This window comes from Pyrgilauda ruficollis, unplaced genomic scaffold (assembly GCF_017590135.1).
Source record: "Pyrgilauda ruficollis isolate IOZ18807 unplaced genomic scaffold, ASM1759013v1 scaffold4, whole genome shotgun sequence".
NCBI classification, from domain to species: domain Eukaryota; kingdom Metazoa; phylum Chordata; class Aves; order Passeriformes; family Passeridae; genus Pyrgilauda; species Pyrgilauda ruficollis.
The window spans coordinates 3835934-3859786 of record NW_024525489.1 but is presented as its reverse complement, the minus strand read 5'-3'; the positions used below and the strand labels follow the sequence as shown (position 1 = coordinate 3859786).

General features: G+C 40.0%; 1 protein-coding gene across 1 annotated transcript in view; it reads right to left on the bottom strand.

Moving 5' to 3' along the window:
* The window catches only part of KCNH1 (potassium voltage-gated channel subfamily H member 1), a 169222-nt gene that overhangs the window by 126346 nt on the left and 19023 nt on the right, over nt 1-23853 (bottom strand). The window contains exons 4-6 of the mRNA XM_041477121.1: nt 22426-22554; nt 14710-14828; nt 6496-6888 (exon numbers count right to left, since the gene is read on the bottom strand). Coding sequence (XP_041333055.1) covers nt 6496-6888; nt 14710-14828; nt 22426-22554 — 641 coding nt within the window. The remainder of the gene's footprint in view (nt 1-6495; nt 6889-14709; nt 14829-22425; nt 22555-23853) is intronic.

The window sequence follows — 23853 nt, the reverse complement described above, 5'->3', positions numbered from 1 at the left end:
GCAGAAAGACTAATCTGAACATTTGGAGTACAGAAGAAGAGTCAGCTGGAGTGCTGACAGCCTCAGTAGAGCCTATAGAGAAGGCCAACATCAGGCAGGGGCACAGCAACACATCCTGCTCTGGAATTCTCTTTTGGTAGGGGCTATCCATCAGCAGACAGAGCAGGTATCTCTGAGCCACCAAGGTGTATGAGCCTGGGTAAGACATGGGAAGGTAGCAGAATCAGGCTTACAGCACGGGAGAGAATTTAACCCTGAATGCCTTCCAAGGCATAAGAGCTCTGCAGTGACTGTATACATCAACACAACTTGGAAAACTGAGGATTTTGGGGGAAAAGACAGCCTGCCCTTTCACAGGGTAGCACAAAAATGACATGTGATGGGTAGCATGGAGGTTGGGTTTTTAAGGAAGGAAGATAGAAAAACTCATATTTGACTGGAAAAAAAAATGGGGGGGAGGGGGGAGGAGATGTGGAACAATCAGCAGACAGAGAAGAGAGACACCCTCACTTGAATCCCCAGGAGTCTCTGAACAGCAAGTGCTTCTTTTGCCTACCTGGTTTATATCCTGGCTGTGCACTTTACCCCAGGAATCTGCTTTACACCATTTGCATTTCCTCAAAATACTCCTTCCACCTACCTGTCTGTTAAGGAGTAATTCCTGCCTGGCACAGCCCCCTGGGGCCATGCTGCAGAACAGAGGCACTCACAGAAGTCAGACAAGCAGTCCTCCTCCTCCACCACTGCTTTTCCTTCCCACTGCATTCTCCTTTTTCCACAGTTCAAGGCTGTCAAGCTCCTTCTGAAGCTCCAAATACCATCCAGGAGCCACAGCAAGGACCTTCCTGGCCATGCTCCGAGGGTGTCTGGCAGGTTGCAGCCCCCAGCACACACCTCCCAGGGGCTTTGCCCTGTTTCTCAGGGGCTTCTCACACAGGGACAGCCAACCAAGCAGACCTCCTTCATCATGACACCCCCAACCCAAGGCCCATGTGCCAGCCCTCCCCTGCCCCACCTGGGCACAAATAACCCAATTGCTGGATCCTTCCCCAGGAGCCCCAGTAGGTGTCACCCAGTCCACAGGGTCTCACTTATCCCTCCTCTACCTTCATCTCATTCAAGAACCACAATTTGCCAGCATTTCCTCTATGCCTGGATCACGCTCCGTGATACACAGCTGGGGTTTTTTTGTTAAACATCACATAAAAAGTAGGTTATGACTACTTTAAAATTTCAATTAGCCATAGAAAATTATTCATTCATTACTAGATTTAGCAATAGATTCACAAGCAAAATACAGCACTGCCTCATTGGACAGATTCAAATAAGGGTGGTAAACTACTGTTTCAAACAGATTTCATATTACTCAGCTGTTTGCAGTTTAAAAATACTTTTAAAATTATATTTTCCAGTTTGCAGAATTCACCTAACCCAAAATCTTTCTTTATAGGTCCCAGTTTATTCCATAAAACTGTAAATAGGATAATTTATTCCCTTGCCCCTTATTGCATGCAGTGGTAAAAAAAAAAAAAGGGAAATTGTACGCTTTCCAGTGTAGCTGCTTCAGTAATTCCTAAATAGCTAATTTGTATTAGCATGAGAGATTATTCCATTAACAAGGTTTAAATTAATCTATTGCAAAAGTACTGCCTCAGAGAGTTGCCAACAATTTGACCAGCAACACATTCATTTTTTCCTCTCTCAACTCTGTTTACTTTCCAGCTACACCAAACTCACTTAGCACTAATTATCTTAATTTACTTCTATTATTCCGTTTTGTATTTTTTTTCTGGGACTCCTTTTATCATCATAAATTTTGGCCTTTCAAAGCTGTATATCTTCTTTGCCTACATGCTAGCTTCTCTCCTATTCATTCATTTAACTGAGCACTAGATCATTTATATTGAATATATCTTTCCTAATGATCTTTTACTATGCATTTATTTCTCTTCTACCTCAACTAATTGAGTCATACATGGTTCTCAATTTGGCATCAGCCAACAACTGATCACAGTGCTCTGCTCAAACACATATAGCAATTACCACTACAAACTCCCTATTTCAGAGATTTATATGGTGGTGACATGACTGGATTCCACTCCTAGCATGAGATTTCACAACAGCATCACATGCAATAAGTAAAATTTTTTCCAATATAAATTATATCTTATGGCATTATGGACGAAAACCACAGTATAAAATTGCTCAAGCTGACACTGCAAAAATATGCTTTGGAATCCAAAGTCTTAAATTTCACTGTTCTTGGCAAAAATTGTGGAATTTTCTTTAAGCCTGGTTTTTGTTAAATTTACTGACTGATGTCTGAACACAAAAAGATAACATTATCCCCCAAAGTAGGTGGTATTTCCTTAAGTGAGGAATAATACTAATTACTGTAAAGAATTACTGACAAATGCTATTTTGATCATTCAAATTTGAAAGAGACTAACACCACATGTTTCATGGGCTATTTAAATTTTAGGCCAATATTTTCTTTTCTTACTCAGACTAAATTACAGCATGATGTATTCTCTTAACAATAGAAAGTTCAAGCCTAGCATTAAGTTGATTCATCAATCAGTATGAATATGGTATATTTTCTTCTGTTGAAATTCTGTCAGGTCAAGAAAATAATTAGTATTTAACTGTATAATTCGTTTCCCATATAAAAAAGCCAGGAGAAACATCCATAACTTTACTTTCATTTGGGTAACAACAGAAATGTCTCTACAGCTACTCATTTATTCATTTGTTGAATTCGGCTCATGTCTGAATATGAAATGCTCTACTATCTCTTTGAGCACAGCACTTGAGATCAGTCTCTTATATAATTATATGGCCTTGAACAAAGACATTAATGTTTTTTCTTTCCTCTTCCATCTGTAGAATGTGGCTATTCATACTTAAGTGCCTCTCGAATTAATTGTAGTTATTAATAGTTGTATTGATTAATAGTTAATGAATTCAAATTATTTTTATGGACAAAAATATTCTCAACCATGGAGAGAGGAGACTGGAATTTCGATTATATTGAAAAATGTGAAGTGAAAATATACTAATTTTCCAAACTGCAACAAACCCAAAGAATTTTGAAATTGTCTGAAAACCACAGAAATCACACTCAATTTTGTTTCAAGAAAATATTTTCTGTTATATCTTATAAAGGAATAATGAAGTAAATTGCAAAACAAAAAGTTACTTCAAAAGAAGAAAAAAAATCCAATACCAGAATTTTTTCAATTGAGTATCTGCTTGCCAAAAATATTGATCAGCTCTAGTTTCATCTATTACAATTAGTGGATCATTTTAAAGATGACAAAAATGGTTTCACTATTCATCTAGAGATAAGTAATGGGACAGTCCCAAAACTGCCCAGAGCAAAAAAAATCTCAATACCCTATTTTACAGTTTTTACTTATTCAGTGCTGCAGTTCCTGGGTCCCTTGCAAATCAATTAGTCTCCATCACAGTAATTACAACATTCTGCAGTCCAAATTGACTTGTCAAGTTAGTTCCTCCATGACATTCTCAGTCTTCAGTGCCTTTTTTTTAAACAGAAAATGACAGTAGCCAGCCAAATAAGCAAGCTTCCACCTGGTGCAGTCCCCCTTCATTATAGGGACTGCAACAAAGTCAGGATCCTATTTCCTCCTGTTTAAAATCATGTATGGAAAACATCAGATCGGGAAAATAGCAATTCATATTCTTCATCTCAGTTTATCACCACTGTTGACACTGGGCATCATTTCATCTCTGGCCATTTTTTAAGAATACTCTTACTAGGACTTAAAAAAAAAAAAATCCTGCAGCAGCCATGGCCAGCTACTGACTCCATTGCCATGGCTCCAAGGGAATTCCCTCTAGCAAAATTAAAGTGACACAGAGATACAGTTCAGTTTGGTTATTTGCACGTTGAGCAGGGCAGCCTTGCACCTGACTTCATCCAGCTATGAAGTTATATGGTGTATAATCCAGGGCAAGAGAGAGGTAAATTTAAACCAGCAAGAAAGAAAGGGAGTTGACCCACAAGGGAATGCTCTACACAACAGGAAAAAAAAAAAAAAAAAAAAAAAAAGATAAAAGGCAAAGATTTTCTGCTTTCAAGATTCCTTGAATGTGGCTTTTATTTTTTTTCTTCTTCACTAGAAAGTTATCTTTCTCTCTACAGGCAGTTCTTGAAACAGCAATCAGCATCTACTGTTCCAAACCCCCTCCTGATATGCACTGTGTTATTCTGCTGGCAAAACCCCTCAGGTCCCATAAACCAGCCTAGGAGCCCTCAGCAGAAGCATGGCAATTTTCACCAGTGGAAACTCTGCTCTAATGGTCCTACAACGATTTTTACCAGCCAAATGTCAGAAGCCACTAGGGGAAATGCAGATGAACAGTCTTGAAAGGAAGGACAGCATCAAGAAATTTTTTTTTTTCCCCTTGGGCACAATAGTAGAATAACTAAAACTAACACTGTTATACTGATTAAGGACTGTTGAAGGGCCAGGGGAAAACTGAAGTACCAATCAGCTTCTCATTGCTACAAGGCAACACTGAGATGGAGAACCTGCAGGAATACAAACTCACACAAGAATTTCTCTGCAGAATTGCTACCATGAGTCCAAAATCATCTGTGCTCAGTTCGAGGGTTGTCATAGCCACTGGTACAGACATTTTCCTCAGAGATGTTCTGTAGGTGACATCACCGGCCTAAAGTCAAAAAGTGCTCCTTCAGCAAAATCTTCACCAGGCTGCTTCTATCTGCCATGGGTGAAAAAAGCTTCCTTCCTAGTTTGTTGGGTTTTGTTGGTTGGGGTTTTTTGGGTTTTTTGTCTCTTGCTTTGTTAATTTTTAATTTTCTTTTTTATTTTTTTCTCTTTCTGTCTAAATGTCAGAACCTGACATATGGCCACTCCTCCCATCGCTCTATCAGTGTCACAGCAAAGGAATAGGTGAAAGCCCTGCAGAATAATCTGCAGTCTGGGTCTTTTATATGGCAAACAAATACTTAAGGACAGGTCTCTCTCTCTCTCTCTCTCTCTCTCTGATCTAATTTGTGTTATTTCAGTCTGTAGCTTGATATAAAATGAAAACTTCTCTAGGGAATTAAATATCAAATAACATCACATTTTTTCCACTGCATTTAATAGTTTACCTACCTGTCCTCAAGTTATTTTAAAGAAAAACACTTTAAATTTTATAAAAAATAGTGTAATTTTTTAAAAGTAATGGGGTTTGGTTTTGCTTATATTTCTCTTGGCATAGTTTTCTTTTGATAGATAGGCTGTCCTTTGTAAATGGGCATATTTTAAATGAAGTTATAAAATTTAAATTTTACAGGCTAAAATTCAAACACTAAGCCCTGATGAGGTAGGTATGTAAATTCCTCTCCTTCTCTGGAAGTATTCAAACCCACCTGGATGTGATCCCCTGTGCTACCTGCCCTGGGTGAATCTGCTTTAGCAGCTGGGTTGGACTAGATGATCTCCAGAGATCCCTTCCAAACCCAGCCATCCTGTGATTCTGTATCTTACAGCTTTAGCACGTGTCACAGATAAACTCAGAGACATAAATAGCTGATGATTTTATAACATGTAACCAGAAAGCAGGAATCCTCTTTAAGATTTTAATAAAAATTCATTAACTCTCTGAACTATTTAGGCAGGGAACTTTAATGTATTTACCTTAGGAATATTTTCTTGGCAGACTGATCCAAAAAAACAAGCAGTTAAAAAATACTAGTTTTCTGGATTTAATTGTCTAAATGTTAGTTCTTTTGCTAGATTGTGATCTACTCCCAGACAAATGAAGAACTAAGGAAGAGTCTAGATTTCCAGATTTCTCCCTACCCTTTCATTTAATTATGAAATCACTAAACAAGAACCTTCAATTGCTTCACCTTCCTCTAAAAATAGTGTTGCCAAGCAATGCTGCACAGATCACCAGGTATCCACACAGTGCTTTCTGGTGCTCAAAGACGATTCAGTGAGTGACTGCCTGCCTCTTTGCCACCTGCCATGGTGTACTAGAAGCAGCTGGAAAATGTGTATTTTACTTCCCAAAAGTATTTTACTTCTGCTCCTGTGCAGAACTGGCATTAGCAGAACTACCCTGATCGGTCATCAGTGAAAGCAAGCACAGCCTGCCCCGACAAACTATCCTGACACACACCTCAAACTATTCCTGCTAAGGCAGGTGGAACAGCTTTCCTCAGTTCTGTGCAAAGGTGCTGCTCTCTGCCTCTACCTGTCCTCCTGAGCACTGAGGGTACAGAAAGAAGGAAAATAAACATGGGTTTTTAACACCAAAAACTACAGCAGCAATTAAAGAATAAACCTTCTGGCTAGGATTCATAAGCAAACTTCTGTGCATGCCGTGGGTGGCTACCAGAGATGTATGTACAGTAATTCAATAAATTTAAAAACTTACATTCCTTTTGTCCTGCACCTCCCCCCTAGCCATTGAGTAACAATGAATGGATGGAAGTGGAAGTGGTATACTGACCTCATCAACATTCTCAAATGCATTGATGACATCATATGGCAGGCAGGAGAGCAGGTCGATCACAAACCAGGTCTTCAGGTAATTCATGCGAATCAGCTTGGGGTCAGAGATCACCTCCCCTGCCGGCCCCACAAAGGTGGTGTGGAAATTGAGCACAATGTCAACCAGAAAAATGACATCCACAATGCTGTCCACTACTAGCCATGCCACGTTGTTCTGTTTGGTTTTAAAGGAGACATTGTAAGGGACCAAAATAGCAGTGTAGAAGGTTAAAATCAAGATGATCCAGTCCCAGGTAGTCTTGAATACACAATAATGCAAAATTATATGTGGAGGAGTCTTTGGTGCCTCTTGTTTGTACTGTGGGAGGATTTCAGAACCCAGCTGCAATACCTGTAGTCAACAGAAATTTGAGAGGAAAAAGAAAACATGGTTAATTTTTTCACACTAGATTCTCAAGCTCAGTACAACAGTTCATAAAAATTCACATCAAATAACTCCTTTTACCACCACCAGATGGTAAGCAAGCCAAGAAAAGTATTCTGTTACACAAATCAGCATCAAACGAAGAACAGTTGTTTCTTTTAATGCCATTAATTATTTTTTGACACTAAGTCTAACGTGTGGAGTGCCCAAGACAGACAGAGAAGAGAGAACCCCTTCAGCTATCTAGACAGACGAGACAGAAAAATGATGGGCAAGAATAGGCAGGAAGGCCAGGGCGAATAGAAATTGATGCAAAACCTGGAACAACATGCAACTGAGCTCTGGTCCAGCAGCAGGACCACTGGACCACATTTTTTTTCAACACTGCCTATTAAACTCTTCACTACACCCTGTCTGAAATTGTCTCAAACTACAATCTATCATGAATGCACAGGCCTTTTTTCCTCTTCTCTGGGCTGTGAAGGTCCAAAGCCCATAGATATCTATCATTAGCCTCAATAAACTCATTTTGGACTTCACCTTTTCATTCAGAGAAGTTCAATATCTTAACTATCTGATGGTGTAGAATCACTGAAAGATAGAATCATTAAGGTTGTAAAAGACCCCTAAGATTGTTGAGTTCAACAATTAGCCCAGCACCCCCATGTTCTTCAACAAACCATGTCCCAAATGCCACATCCACACACCTTTTGAACACTTCCAGGTACCATACAATGCCACCATTCCCTGGGAAATCTGTTCCAATGCTTGACAACCCTTCCAGTGAAGAAATTTTTCTTAACATCTAATCTAAATCTCTGCTGGTGCAACTTGAGGCCATTTCCCCTGCTGCTGTCACTTTTTGCCAGGAGGAAAAGACTGATCTCCCCCTCACTACAACGTCCTTTCAGGCACTTATAGAGATGGGATGATCCCCCCTGAGCCTCTTTTTCTCCTGGCTAAACAATCCCAGCTCCCCAGTCTGCTCCTCATCAAACCTGTTGTCTAAACCCTTCACTGCCTTCTTTGCCTTTCCTCGGACACGCTCCAATGCCTCCATGTCCCTCTGGATTTGGGGTCCTCCAGACTGAATGCAGGATTTAGGGGACCTGCCGAGGCACACTGTTGAGTTACACTGCAGTTAGGTCTGAATTCAGAAAAGCACTACTGCAGAAGATTATCTGCCAGCACGTGTTTTAAACCCTGGACCTCATGCTGAGGACATGCTGACACCGAGCACTGTTTTGCATAACTGCAGTCTCAATCAATGCTGCCCATTTTATGTCTGTTCTGCCCACTGCTGCAAAAACAATATTATCATGTATGTAATTCTTGGGAACTCAAGTTTCTTTCACATACCTATGAATAAGGATGTGTCTGTTTATATGTATGGCTATACATGAGGGTGAAACCAACATCAAGAACCTGTGTCCAAATAAAGAGAAGTTAAATTTTAAAGCAAATTTTACCCTGGGTGAGTTATAAATGAAAACTGAAAGGAACATGAAGGTTTCCCTGAGTGAAATGTGTTTGGTAATGCCAAACTCACAGAACCTGTGAGAAGTATTTAGGAGAAATATTTAGGAGCATGGTTCCTTTTTCACATTTATTTACACATAGTTCAGAGCAATAGGAAGCCAAGAAGGAAATCAAATGTCTGTTTTTCTCTGAGAAAAGATAAGACAACACAGCTAGAATAGAAGGATGTCTTCCTTTCATTTTCCTTATCTCAGCTTTTTTAATGTCAGTTATTTAGATGTGGATTTTATCTCCAGGTTTTTCTGAGTGCCTTTTTTTTTTTTTTTTTTTTTTTTTTTTTTTTTTTTTTTTTTTGGTGCACTGGTGAGATTTTCCCCAACAGTTTCAGCCAAAGGGGACAAAAGAAAACAATCAGCTACACAAGATCTACTTGGACAAAACAGTCTAAGATGAAATTCCCTGCTGCTCTGAACGTCACATAATCACTTACTCGTGTACACAACAGGGGTCAGACACTGTCAGACCACAGTTCCTCACACACGTGTAAATGAGAATGGGAATTGCAAGCCTGCTGACTTTGAGCCCAGTATGTTCTCCTGAAGAGAATTAACATGACCTGCTCTGACAGACCTGCATGCTACCACAGAGGCATTAAGAGTCTGAAAAAAAATTGGTTGAAAAAAAAATAAGAGGACTCTGTATTTTTGTTAGTGAGTGTCTAGAATGACAGCAAAGAGGAGAAAGGAACATTTCCCCAGCAGACCCACGTGATCACTGCAGTATTGCGTAGTCTATTGATCCTGACCCTGATTCATGTATGTACTCCATACTACCAAAAATAAAAGGGAATTAAGCTGTCCTGTGTTGAGAGGAGATGGAAGGAGCACAAGGCACACGCAGTCTCTCTTCTCTGCAGGAGGCACTGGCCAGCCCACGCAGTCCCCAAAAGTCACTGGTGTGACTGGAAGGGGCAGAGGATGTGTATTGAATCTGTGTGTGTACTCAGAGCATCATTCCCTTCAAGGCTTGTTTGCAGTCCTGGTGACAGATGTTGGGATGTCTTTTCCCAACAAAGCCCTAGCCCAAATCAATATTGCAAACATCTCCTGCCCTCCCTTTTGCATACTGCAGCTGTACCTGAATCACTTGGAAAGCAATGAGTTACTGCTGGCTTTCAGAAGGCTCTGCATGACCAGCAGCTCTTACACAGGGTCCCAAGCCTGAAATATGCTTCAATGGGCAAGAAGTGTCTTCTGCAACACTCACTCACTGGAATAATTGATCAGCAAAACCAAGCACCTCCATCACATAGTAACATTTTTCATTTAGCAGAATTTCAGTTCTAATGCTGAGATTTTACTGGTGTGGGGAGACAGGTCGCATCTCCACACATGGGGAGTTCACATCCCAGGATCACTCTTCAAATGCAGCAGGAAAGCATAATTGCTTCTTCTGCAATCACAGGCCTACTACAGCTTTTTTTTTTTTAGCCCCTGGTATTAAATGAGTAAGTCCAATATTTTGGTCACTATTCTAACCAGCATAGGAACCTCAACCATGAAAAACTGAAAAAAAAAGTTTGCTCTTGTCAGGTGGTTCTTATCTATACATACATAAGTTATAGACTGAGAATTGCATAATGCACTCCATTTTGGTCACTGCTGCTCTCTTTGTACTCAAGAATTTGTGGAAATTTTGCATCAACAGAACTAAATTTACTGGAAAATATACTAACGTATACTTGCTTACCCAATTAGGGGAAAAGGCAAGAACAATTTCTGTTTGGCAAAAAAGAAGGGGTTAAATTATGGTGTCCATTGTTTTGCTGTAAATAGAAAAAAACCCATTAAAATAAAGCTAGTGGAACTGTAAGGATGTAAAACTGAACTGAAAGCAGAAAAACCAGACTTCTAGTTCCAACTTGTTAAGACAATAAACTGCTGCTTCAGTGTTTTAAAATGCCATCACCATTTTAAAAGCATTTTCCCCTTACTTGTTTGAGATTCAAGGGCTACACCACAGGAAAATAAAAGGAATTGATGACTGATTGATCTCCTTCCCTTTCTATTTAGAAAGTAAACATACTCCAAACTATCTGAGTAGCTAGGGACCTTATAAATAAGTCTTCTGAACTTCTGTTACCCCGCTGGAGTCTCTGGAGAAGCCCTAGCAATGGTTATTTAAAGAGACTGGGGCCATGGCTTTAGTTGGTCTCCAGCAGGAGGATGTGCACCATCACTGTGGGCATGAATCCTGAATGGAGGGACAGGAGGCAGGCATCAAGGAATGACACAGGGATTCCAATCATTCACCAGATGGGGAAAGCCACCTGCAGAAAGCCAGAGGTGCCTCCAGTCCTCTTTTGGGGTGGGATGGAGGTGATGAGTTCTAGCCTGGGCTCCCTCTCACTACATCACTGACACACACCTTTGTAAAACCACCCCATGTTGCTGGCACTGCTAGAGAGCATTTCACAGCCTGAGGTGAAAGAAGAGCACTGCCCCAGCTCACACTATCTCTCCCAGCAAAGGCAACTTGCTTTGCACACTGGCAAAAGTCTCACAGTGCCTGGCAGTGCCAGCCAACAGCTCTCAAAGGCACCAAATTCTTCATTTCACTGAAGGAAGAGAAACACACCTACAACAAAGCTTAACAATCTCAGAGAACAAGCATGTGCCTTTATCATAAAGCACAACAAAAGAGCTCAGTACTGCACAGAAACCATGGAAGGAGGTCCACAGAGTGTAGTACTAAAGATCAAGCTTTTATCAGGTCACTGCGCTGGAAGTTACAAGCGCTCCTTGCTCCACTTCTCACACCAAGGGCCACACCAAGTCTATTTCCTCACCATCCTTCCCCACACACACACCACCCCTGGGTCATCTGAAGATTCAGAGCTATAAACCCCCCTCTTTCCACACCATCCAGCAAATCCAGGTCGATGCAAAGTACCTTCTGCCCTGTTCCAAGGTGCTTCTGCTGCACTTCAGCCTCTAGGGAGAGTAGTGCCAACCTGAGACAGGTTTGCTAAAGTAGTCAGGTGTGGTTACACACCCACATGAACTAACCACATTCAAACTGCTTGTAAAGCTATAGCTCTTGAAGAGCTAAAAAAAAAACATACCCCAAGAGACTGATATAAAAGTAATCATGAAGAAAATGTACACAACCATATAAACCATTATGATGAGCTTCCTTTCATGTGCACTGGACAATTTGATTACAACAATTTTCTGAATAATTGAAACAGCTCTGGTTTTGGAAGATTTTTCACTATTATACAGTTTTATCATGGTAAAAGAAATATTTATTTCTGAAACTTATTAATGAAAGTATCATTTCAGTTACTTATTATTCATCAGATAATGCAGCTGTATTATCTGCATTTATTATTTGTGGTAATGATGCATGATGCTTTAATAGCTCTCTAACGCTGGAGAATTTTATTCCAAGAGCAGAAATGCCAAATTTCATCACAGGTTTTACAAGACCGTGTTACTTTCTAAATACAGCACTTTTTTTTTTTTTTTTAATCCTATTTTTTTTACAAAATGGTGAATATATCCCAAGTCAGGAGTCATAAGTTGCATCAAATGTGGTTACAATGGTTTATTTATTTTTATGACTGTATGACTGGGGGGCAAAAAAAAAAAGCTAACATAAACACTCACTCATTTCCAGCTCAATCTCTCCTTTTCATGTTTTCAATTGCACCTATTTGCTTTCTCTCACTCTTCCTTGCTTTTGTTTTCCCAAGCACCCACACAAATTGCTCCTAAACTAAGGGCTAGGTGCTATGCCTCAGTATTTTGACTGGCAGTTTTAATGGCAGTTATAAGTCCCTGGTAAATAATATTTAAAAAAAAAAAGTGTTGGAAGTTCCATTCTTAAGCAGTGCTGCTAAGCACCATTATAATTTCTCTGCTTTTATTTCTCATAACTGTAATTTTTTGGTTTTAATTTTGACACAGTCTTGTTTGCCAGAACTGCATGGCAAAGGTGCAGAACACATCAGCTAAGACCACAGGTGCAGATGACACATGTACTCATTCAGCAGTGACCAGGAAGAACCATCCCTACAATCAGCTCCTTGGTGATTAAGTAACAGAAATCCATCAATTACTTTTACAAACTCCTATTGCAAAATGTTGTCTCACAGTTACCTAACACCCTTGTGTTAATTGCATAATTAATTTGAATAGTTTTCATATGACTGCTAGTAGAGAAATTAGGCTAAAAAAAAAATCTATGCCTACCAACGAAAGTCAGAGACTGAAGCTTCACAGACACTGCTTGTATTATCCATGGCCTGTTAGTCTGTCACTAACACCTTTCTTAAACTGTTCCATAAACAATATAAAATTGTAACCTGTTGTGGCAGGCTCCAACACCTTGCTCTACTTGGGTTCTAGGATGCAACAGCCTCCCAAGACATTCAAATATCTAAGTGATAAATAACTAAGAGCAACACAACTAACGCTGCAATAAATATGGAGCCTTCTCACACAAACAAGATTGATGTGAATTGTCATGGTGAGCAGCAAAAGAAAAAGGACGACTTTTAAAATTTTAGATAGGCTACTGCAGGGATGAAGGGAAAAAAAAAAGAAAAAAATATTTCAAAATACAACAGGGAACTGTTAGAGATCCCATACTCAATATTATCAAAAAACCTTTGCAGGATAAGAAGCCTGGCACCCCATGTATCTTCAAATAAAGAAAGTTGGTCTTGTCTGTATGATTATCTGCACTCTTCTTTTCTCTGTAGTGTAGTTCTATTGGCTTAAATGGAATTACAGCATGAAAAAAAGCTACCTAACATCACAGCTAGGGCCAATGTTTTTTGTAAAATTATGCCCGCAATATTCAGTCAGCAATTAAAGAAACTCATTTCAGACATGTAAACTATGCACTTGCCCTTTATTATTTGTAATGAATCAATTGGCTGTGCCAGTAAGAATACTTGCAAAGACTTGTTGAGCACATGGACTTGCAAAAAGTTTCAGTAACATGTAGTCACTGACATCCAGACTGTTGCCAAACAGAATAACCTCAGACACTTTGTCTTACATTTTGCTGCCTACATTTTAGCATTAATAAAATTCAAGGGTAGAGATCGAAAGACAAGAAACAATTATTTGATACGAAGCCTTGAGTAGGATTAGGAGGAAAGCTATTCCAAATTCCAGGACACTAAAGCAACCTCAGGGTGGACATGGGTTAATCACATGGTGTTCCTGCGGTATGGTGCCCGTGTGAATGTCTGTCCCTCCTCTGTGCTGGTATGATCCATGTTATTTCTCTGCTTCCAACAGAAATTGGTTTCCCCTTCTTGCATTCTTCTGTATTAAATACTGACTAGGTGAGATCCTGTCTGCAGGAATTTTGCCATTATACTTGATGAGAAGAGAGGTGATTTTTAGTTTGCATAGAAACTGAGATGTATACAGCAGAACTTGCAGAATATAGTACAACTGACTACATGGAGAACTCATGGAACCCATCAACGCCTTACACCTCCAGCTGTACACGAAGATCAAGAATTATTGTCAAGCCATAGCTGCTACCATGGCATTCACAGCAGGAAGTGACACAGGACTGCCATGTCATATTGGCTGTGCTGTCATTAACACCATGTCAAACCTCTCCCCAGGAGACTCTGCTACCGGCCCAGGAGACAGCTACGGGAAATGGGACAGTCTCTCCCCCTCGTGGCGAAAGCCCTCAAACCCTAAGTGCTTCAAGGGGCCTTCTCTACCTGGAGCTTATCTCAAAACTTTGAGAGGCTACTTAAATCACAAGGTTTCACTTTCCTAATCTCCCTGCAGTGCTGCTTGTGTCACCTTACAACTGTTCTGTCCATAAAAGCAGTAACTTAAACATAGGTTTTAACCAGTTGTTAATGCAGGGTTGGGATCCCACTAGACATAAATTAATTCGGAGAATAACCCTGCCACGGATTCTCCAGGATTTCCTTGTGGACTAGACTAAGTTTTTCTCACCTCAGTTTTACATAAGCAGATAGTCCAAGATCCGACTCTTATTAAGATCAGAAGAATGGAAACTAAGCAAGAAAGTATTATTTTAATAACACCTTTCTAAGACTTTGCTAGGATATGGAACACAACACTGCAATTAGGTTACATGAAGTCTTTGGGACATCTGCTTTCATTCTGCTGTCATAGGACACATTTCACAGCACATGTACCAGATTCCCAGGGCAGGGAGGACTGACTGTTCTTGGCTTGTGCAAAGACAACATACCCACAAAGGCCAAAAACATTTCCTCCTGGGGAAAGAAGAAATTACCTCAGCAAGTCTTGAGTGCTTGTGAACGTTCTCTCCTTTCTGCACGCTGGGAGCAAGCTGCTGCAGCACTCCTCGGCTGCTCGTGAGGGCACGGGTCAAGCGGGCAAACTTCCCCCAACCTTGAGAAAACATGCAAGATTAGACACACATTACCAAAAAAAGCTGCAAGTGTATCTCATAAAACCTCTTATGACTAAAGGGAGAAAAAGTTGTTAAAACAGAGCAATCTGCTTTAATACTGACCAGAAGGGAGTATAATTTAACCAAGTACCAGATGAAAGCAAGTCAGAAAATAGGTGACAGCGTGGTACAGTAATAAAACCCATGACTGCTGTGACTTTTGTATTCAATGACTCTACAAAAGCACTGCCACATGAACGGCGTATTTTGCAAGGATAAATGTCTACTATACAATAATCTCATATTAAATCTAATTATCAGATTTGGATCTCACAGCACTGCAGAAGACACTTCAGACTAATCAAGATGTAAGGCTAGAGTAATGCACAATGAAAATTACAGTTGTCTCTAACAGAAGCGAATCTAGCCTCAGATGCATCAAGCATAGATCTGGAATAAGCAGAGAAATATACATAAGATAATAAAAAGCAGAGCAGAAAAGCAAAACAAAATCATTAATTTTACTCTCTCTAAACAAAAGGGGGAATATACTAATAGATTTTCTCGAACTTGAATGAAACATTTAGCAGCTTCTGGCAGAGAAGTCGTATGCTGAATTTTAATCCAGAATATTTTTTACAGTGATATCAAATATTCCTCAAAATAGAAGACCTTTAATGACAGTCACAAGAGCTAGCTACAACTATAATCTTTATGAGCAGTACTTTGCCATGACAGATAGGCAGAGTATACATCTGGATATTTTTGGTATACTGAAAGTATCAGTGCATTTAGTCCCAGTCTTGAAAAATGCTAGCACCACCTGGGAGCTCTTGAGCTCCTACTCCTCATCTCCTGCTCCAACTAAGGATGCTCAGCACTTTGAAGATTCAGTTTACAATGAGAACCTGGTTGTGGAAAACGTTGTCTACACAGCTTTCTTGTAGACCCCTTTTAGGAATTGGAAGGTGCTATAAGGCATCCTTGGAATCTTCTCCTCCTCTCCAGGCTGAGCACACACAACTCTCCCAATCTGTCTGCACAGCAAAGGTGGTCCAGCCCTCTGAGCATCTTTGTGACCCTTCTCTAAACTCGCTCAACAGGTCCTTATGCTGGGGACTCGGAGCTGAGTGCAGTACTCCACGTAGGGTCACATAAGATTGGAGCAGAGTGGGAGAATCCTCTCTCTTGACCGCTGGCCAAGCCGCTTTTGCTGCATCCCGGGATACAGCTGATTTTATGAGCTTCAAGTGCATCTCGCCCAGTCACGCCCAGTCACGCCCAGCCTCTCACCCGGCCCAGGGGCAGGGCCTGGCAGGTGGCCGGCCGGACGAGGCCCGAGGGGGATGCGCTCCAAGGGAGCACCGGCGATCGCCCTCTCTCCGGCCCGGCGGCGGGACGGGCGCTCCGGCGCTGGCCGTGGTGCTGAAGAGGAACGAACGGGGCTCGCTCGCAAACGCCAGCCCCGGAGGGAAACGGGGCACACCACGGAGTTCCAGCTTCGCCCGGGAACTCGAAACCTGCCTCCTTTCTAATGACAGATAACATAGACAGCTCCTTTTATTAACTCGAAGAGCATGATGGGATGGACATTCTCCTGGAAGATGCGAAATTTGGTTCATAACCTGAGGACAAACTTCCAGTGCGCATTTTCTTCCAAACATTGTTCTAAGATTTGGGCTATTTGGAGAAACACAGAGAGAGGATGAAAAGGAAGCACCTTACTTGAGCTTTCTGGCACAAAAGCACTGTCAGACAACTCTGTGGTATGATTTATGGCTACAAATGCTGAGCACCTTCAGGTGTTTCCCCTTCTTCCCAGGAGTCATCTCCTGAAAGGCACAGCTTAACCCATTCCTCTCTCCTCAGCATCCCCTGCAAGCATCTCCTCTGCCCTACGTCCTAAACATCTCACTTGTGGGTGCCTAAATGGCTCACAAAAGAACTGTTTCCACAAACACTAGATTTCACCCTCTACTCCAAACTCTGATCTGAAAGCAATAAAACTGTTCCAGGCAAGAGATTGTGTCACTTTTCAGCTTGGCTTTTCAAAGCAGGGTGACACAAAATGGGAGTACATTCCCTAATTCTCTCTAAACACAGGGTACCACACTTGAAAGCCCAGCCTGGAGATACTCCCACCGCTGTGCCACGGTATGCCTAAAACCAGGCACTGAATCCATGTGCAACATGTAAGAATTACATCTTTAGAACACAACACTCTCCTCCTTGTATTGCCTTTTGGGTTCTGACTTTTGTGAAAGGAAAAGATAAAAATGTGGCAACTCCAACATACCGTTGGACCTGCAGATTGTGGCATAGGAAAAAGAAAATAAAAATTAAACAGAATGCCAGTACTAAACCTTTTGAATCATAACATCTCCAGTAATGCCTGAAAAGACAACAGTACCTGTTGAATTTATTGCATTTTTTCCTCCAGAACCCTAAGGACAGACACAGCCAACAGCAGGTCAGTCATCTATCCAACAAAGACAGGTCAAGTAGCGCACTTAAGCCATAGGACTGAACACAAACACTAAATTTTAAGGGTCATGGAGTTTTCCAAGATGAGGAACTAAGCTTCAAAACGGTGTAAGAATATATTGGTGTCAGTCCTGCTAAAACAGAGGGATCGGATGATATGGGTTAGGAGTTCTCTTTCAACACAAGCAGTTGGCATAGCCCTACATCCATTTTTCCCCCTAGAAACAGAGAAAATATAAATTAAATTTAAAATCTAATGATCCCAGGTGGTTCTAATACAGACATATATAATCCTCAAACAAGATAAGCTCACACAGAAGAGAAGACAGGTTGAAATTCAGGAACCAAACACAAGGATGGATACCACCCTATGGCAGTGCTTGCCTTTGCCCCTTTCTTTGATTTTAACCCATTTTTATCATTGTTTTGTTACTTTTTTAAGTTCTGCAGAAAATATCATGCACAGACAAAGCAATGGGATGACATTAAAACATTTCCAGCTTCAAAAGGATGGAAAGCCTTCAAGATTAACAGCACTGATTTCAGCACTCCTGCATTCCACACTGTTCTTTCAGTTTTTCACCATTTCTTTGCAAAAAGGTGAATAGAAATTGCTTCTGATAACACCCAAGACAAGATGATTACAAAAGGTGTCCCTGGAGATTTGTTTCATGTGGAAATATGGCATTGAAATATACTTTTGTGCTGTGGCATCAAAACTTTTCTTCTTTAAAGCATGAAGTTTCATTTAACAATGGCCTTAAGTTGAATTTTCTGTATTTTTAAGTAAGTAGATACTCAAGCACAAAGCACTTATTATTTATTTGTAGGTAGCTATTTGTTTCCCACCACTCTTTTCAATTCATTCCTGATAACTCAAGAATTCAAACATTGGGAACTGTGGCAGTTACAGAACCCTTGTTAGCACGTTGCTGATCCATGACTTGCACAATTCCTGGAGTCAGAACAAGAAGCCATTGTCTGCTAGTGAACAAGTCTGTCTGTCCACAGCTCTGTTGTTCACACAACTGTGTAAATTTGAATAAATCAAGATTCCAGCAGTTCTTGCCTCTACTCAAGCCACCTTTGTATTCCCACACATGAAAGATCCTTGCTTCCATCCAGCTTCTCTGCAGTGCTCCTTCACTTTGAAACCTCATGACTAAAACAGTATTATTTTTTCCATCTGGGCTGGGAAAGTATACTGAAGTTTTTAATATACTCACTACTTCCCCTTCATTTGTTTCCTCTTTTTAAGAAAACATTTCATCCAGATGAAAGCAGAGTATATCTTAATCAAAATATTTCAAACACTGGCTCTGTTCATATAAATACATCTTTAAAAACAGAACAAAAAATCCCCCCAAAAAAACCCCAGAAACAAAAAGGAAAAAAAAAAAAGAGGAAGCATGAATTTTTCCCTGAATTAAGATGAAGAAGACAAACAAAATATTTTTTGTGCCTGTACTCCTGCTTGTTATGCAAAGGACAGCTTAGCTGCAACATGAAATAAAGCATCTTCTGCAGTGGAGATGGCAACTGATGATTGCTACAAAGCACAAAAGGCTACATCATCTTGAAGGATAACAACCATTCACTACTTGATTCAGTGAGGCTGAATTTGACCACCTCTTTGTATAAAAATGAAGTTATCAAAAGCAAAAATTAGGATACAAAGCTTAGTTTTCAAGCTCTTATGAGACAGCATAGATGCTTCTGCATAAGTTCACCTTGTATTCATGCATTCAAAACCTGTTCAGGCAAACTTCTTAGAAGCTACTCAGAGTGCAGGCACAGTTTCTATTTGTCTGCACAAATAATTGTTTTGCTTAAAGTGATGCATTCCACTTTATACACTATTCTCAAGCATCTCATACTTGGTATGTTAGATCTCAAACCGGGAGAGACATATAGAGGCAAAATGCATTAATTCCAAATACAGTATAAACTTTAAAATTCAGCTAAGAAGATGACCTAGCACTTGACAAGCCAAACTTAGCTATGCTATAAGCTTGATTTTGCCTTCTTCTATTCAAGTAAACCTCTTTTACATTTCCCTGATTTTTTTTTTGAGGGGCAAGCAAAAGGGAAAAAGTGGAAAGAGGTTGTTTAAAAAAATTATCAACATCACTGACACTATTTTTAAGTGGTTTTATTTAGAATGCACTATTTTTAAATTGCTGCATTTAAAAGCAAGCTTACTTACCTTCCATGGAAATAATAAAATAAACATTTCTAAATTATCTGAATCAATTTTAAAAAGGCCACAATGAGAAGTCTACCTTTTATGTGACTTTCTTGTTTCATCTACTCCAATGTCTGACATTATTAATCAATAAAAAAAAAAAAAAGTAAGCATGAAAAATGGTAATGGGACCTTCTATCCCTCTGAGTCACCTTCAGGTGAAAGATGCCTATTCATCTTTGTATAGTCAAACACCTGCCATTACAGCTCTACACTTTTCACTCAAGGAGCTGCATCATTTGCAGCTGAACAATCAGACTTGAAATTGCCAGCAGGTGATAGAAAACCAAGAAATACCACAGCTAAGCAGGCTTAGCCCGACAGATTAGTTGCTCTTTATGTAGTACAAGAACATGATCGATTTAATGTTTTTCTTTACATAGACATACAGACATTGATTTTGAAAATCTTAAATGCTTTAAACTATAACGTCCTGCAACTGTGCAAAGAGCACATTTTATTAACATATCTGCATCTACAGGCAAGTTATTACATACTAAGTACTCATAAGCATAAGAAACTGATTACACATACAAACGCAGTAAAAGGAAAGTACTTGCTAAGCTGACTGAAGGTGAAAGAAGGAAAAATAATTGATTTAGCAATCAGTTTTCAGTTCACAGTTTTAGTTTTTCAGATTGAGAGTTCATTTGGGTTGAGAATATGAGAAACATTCAGAAATGTTTCTAAGAAAATTGCCCTCTTTCAAAAGCATGCTGCAGACTTCCTGTGTAACTTGCACACAGCACAATGAATATGCCCTCTTCAAAGCTCATGTGTGTTAATTGTTCTTAGAACAAGTTAGTACAATTTTACCTTTTTTAGATCTTCCTAAATCATTTTTCCACTCTGTGAATCCCAGAGCCTACTACAGATGATCATCTAACACCCCATACCTGCCTTTTCTTTCCCCTCTCACAGCATACAATTGTACAATGAGATCTAACATTAAAGACGTGGACACACATGTAAAATTCTATTTGACAAATCAGCTCCTCCAAGAAATTGCTCATCTAGCCATTAAGTGATTAATACTATATCACACAACAAAATTCCTACAAAAAGTATATTATGGAAGAAAAAGGGATAAATTAAGGATGAAAACAGAAAGTTGAGTTCCATTTATATCAAGATTGATTTGTGCATAAAGTGACAGAGAACTCTTTACCAGCATGAAACTTCTGCAACTTTATTAATTTTAGGAGATCCAGAAAAAATATTTGGAAGACTCATTTAGTGCACAAGCCCTTCTGTACATAAAGACATGGCACTCAGGCAAAGAGTGAAGAGCTGTGAATTAGTCGCCTCTAAATAATACATTCAGTTCTTCTGTTTGCAACCTCTGTTAGTCACTTTGCCAGTTTCTGTGGGCCAGAGGGAGAAATTCTGCTTATCATCAACTGCTCTGCAAGTCCACGCATTTATGTGTAGGTTTGGTGCCTATACTGCTGTAGATGTGCAACCACTGAGAATTACCATGCTCCCTGCAAGAACAGCATAATTTCAAGATACAAAGGAGATTCAAAAAGAAAAGCAAAACTATCATTCCTTTTCTTCAACATACTTGTATTGAAAAAAAGAAAGCTAAAGTGTTTCTTTGTGTTAAAAGTGAAGGACAAACTGCCTATCTCTTCCACATTAGGGAACCCCTGTGAAAGCCAAAGGACACAGCTACCACTCCTGACTAAAAGTCCTGCTTATCAACTGACTAAATGAAGCAAGGGCCTTCACGACCAGCAAATAAATGAGAGCCAGCTTTACTGCATCATCCTTATTTATCTATGCTGTCACTCCTCATCAGTATACAGTGAGCACCATTAGGCAGGGAAAAAATAGACCCAAACTTTCTGACAAGCTAAGATTTTTCGTTTTGTTAAAGCAATAAGGAACCAAACAAATAGCATTAGCAGGAGAAAAAAATTACCCACATAGCCTGAAAGAGGGTATGTTTGTCAAGGTTGTACTTTCTTTTTCATGGTAACAGGTGTTTCCACTTTGAGAAACTATGTTTTTAAAGAATAACATTTTGAGAACAAATGTAAATCAGTTCATCTTCACAGTAAGTTTCCTGTTTAATTTAATACTACAAATATTATTAAATACTACAAAAATGCAAACAACAGGAGAACTTACATCCTTCTTTACCCCAGAGGATGCAAGTCTCTTTAATCCTCCATAGGGTACAAAAGATCTATTTCTGACAGGATCTGAACCTGAGTGAAAGTTTATGCTGCTGTAACAGCTGAGTTTGCTTCCAGGTTCCCAGGCTGTAGCTCTGCAAAGGGTTAAGAGCAGAACACTGCAGTGCTACTTCACCCTCCAGGACAGCTTAAACCTGATTCCACTTAAGATAACTGGAATCTCTTCACATAGGCTAAAGGAAACTTAGAACAGAAATTTAGCATAAGAAATCTCATAATAATAACAAGTAACATAGAGTCAGGCAGAATTTAATTATTCTGATCTTTGCTAGACTTAGCCAGGGTTGATTCCTCAGTTTTTTCATACAGTTTCACACACAATTTGTACAGGACTGTTGAGCAACACTGTGAGTCCTTGAGGCCTATGCTGGAGAGTGGGTTAATAGTGTATTTTAAAGGAAGAACAGTACCTATTTACTATGTAAACTGCGCTTTCTGAAGCACTTGAGGTTTTCATTAGCAATGACCCTTTCTAGTGCAGGCCAGAACAATTTTACTAAAGGAATCAGCAACCATTTCTTGCACAAATGTCATCCCCAGTGGCACAGCTACAAGCTATTTTAACATTTAATTCTTTGGCTTGGGTATTTAAAGGACTTCAGCTCTTCCAGGACCAGGGCAAACAAACAAAAGCAGCATAAATATATAATTGTGAAAAAGACCAACCTTTACATGAATCATCCTCGATGGGCTGCTTGAAAGCCGTTATGTCATTGAAAGTGCAAAGAAATAAAACCACTTTATCTTGCTCATTTCGAATTGGAGCAATTTTCACAAAGAACCAGACAGGTGTTCCTGGAAACAAACACATCAAGAGTTGGTCAATGGCAGGCAGAACAGTAAATGTGCCAGCTTAGATGTTTACGTCTCAGATCAGCCATCTGTAAAAGTTACTTTAATGTTGCCTTTTTTTACAAACACCTATTTGGAACAATAACAAAGCAGCTGACAAGTCTGTTATTTAAGTTCTCTGCTCTGTCTCTTCTTAGCTTTTTAATCTTCCAGGAATCACCCTATTTCTGAACTTCACCTGCAAAGTTAACACTTGAACTTAAGAACTGCTTTGTGATCTCCTGAAAGAAGAGTCCCATGTATGTGCAAAAGCTGCACACAACAGTGTCTTGCTGGTTCTTGAAGTATTTGAGAATGGGCCAGCTGTGCCTAGGACATGAGCATAACACAGAGTCTCAACTCACGAATATGACCAGTTTGGTCAACTTTATAATTCCCTGCCAACAGAGAATGCCCTAAAAAAGACCATGCCCTAACTACTATAGTAGCCTATGTCTAGCTTCAAAGCTGGATTCCAGGAGCTCTGGCCCAGCCTGCAAATTCCCCCGTACAAGGGAAACCCTTCACAAGCTGCTTTCCAGCTTGCCTTGGCCTGAACCTGCTCCAAATCACTCCAGTGTGAAGCAAGACTCCGCTGAATTCAGGAGAGAACAAGCCATTAGGACTAGAACATATGAAGCTGTGGATGGGATCAAGTTGTACTGCATGGAAGTGCACCTTTCTAATTACTGCAGCAGATGAACTGCTAATTAAAACTGCTTGAGAGTTTAAGTCTGCACATCACAGAAAAAGATGGTCCCACAATATGACCCTTCAGATGCTGCTGCTGCCATTTCTCCTTGACCTCTATCCACACAGATCACCTTGAGGAGAGAATCTGTCAGTCAGCCCTGCCTTTCCATATTTCTGGCAGTTCTCCTGAGACTGCTGAGAAGACCCTAGTGATACCAATGAAATTCCATGTAACAAGGCAGTGTCTGCCACTCATTTCACAGGACTCACCACTGAGTCCTGTGACTCACACTGATTTTAGTGATATTTGAGTATAAACTGGTTGGAGGGCTCAGAAAAAAGCACTTGGCTCCTGTATGCAATAACATGACCACCCTGAAGGCACCATTTTTAAGTCTGCAGTCTTAACTTTAGAGACAAAAAGATGACTTCTCCAACTCCAAGGTACATCACAGTAGGGACATTCCAGACCTCAGCCATCAAGGAGTTTGTACATGGGTTTTCAGACTGCCCCTACACCCTCAGAGATGATGAAAACAACTCACCATTGCCTTTGCAAGCACAAGAAGC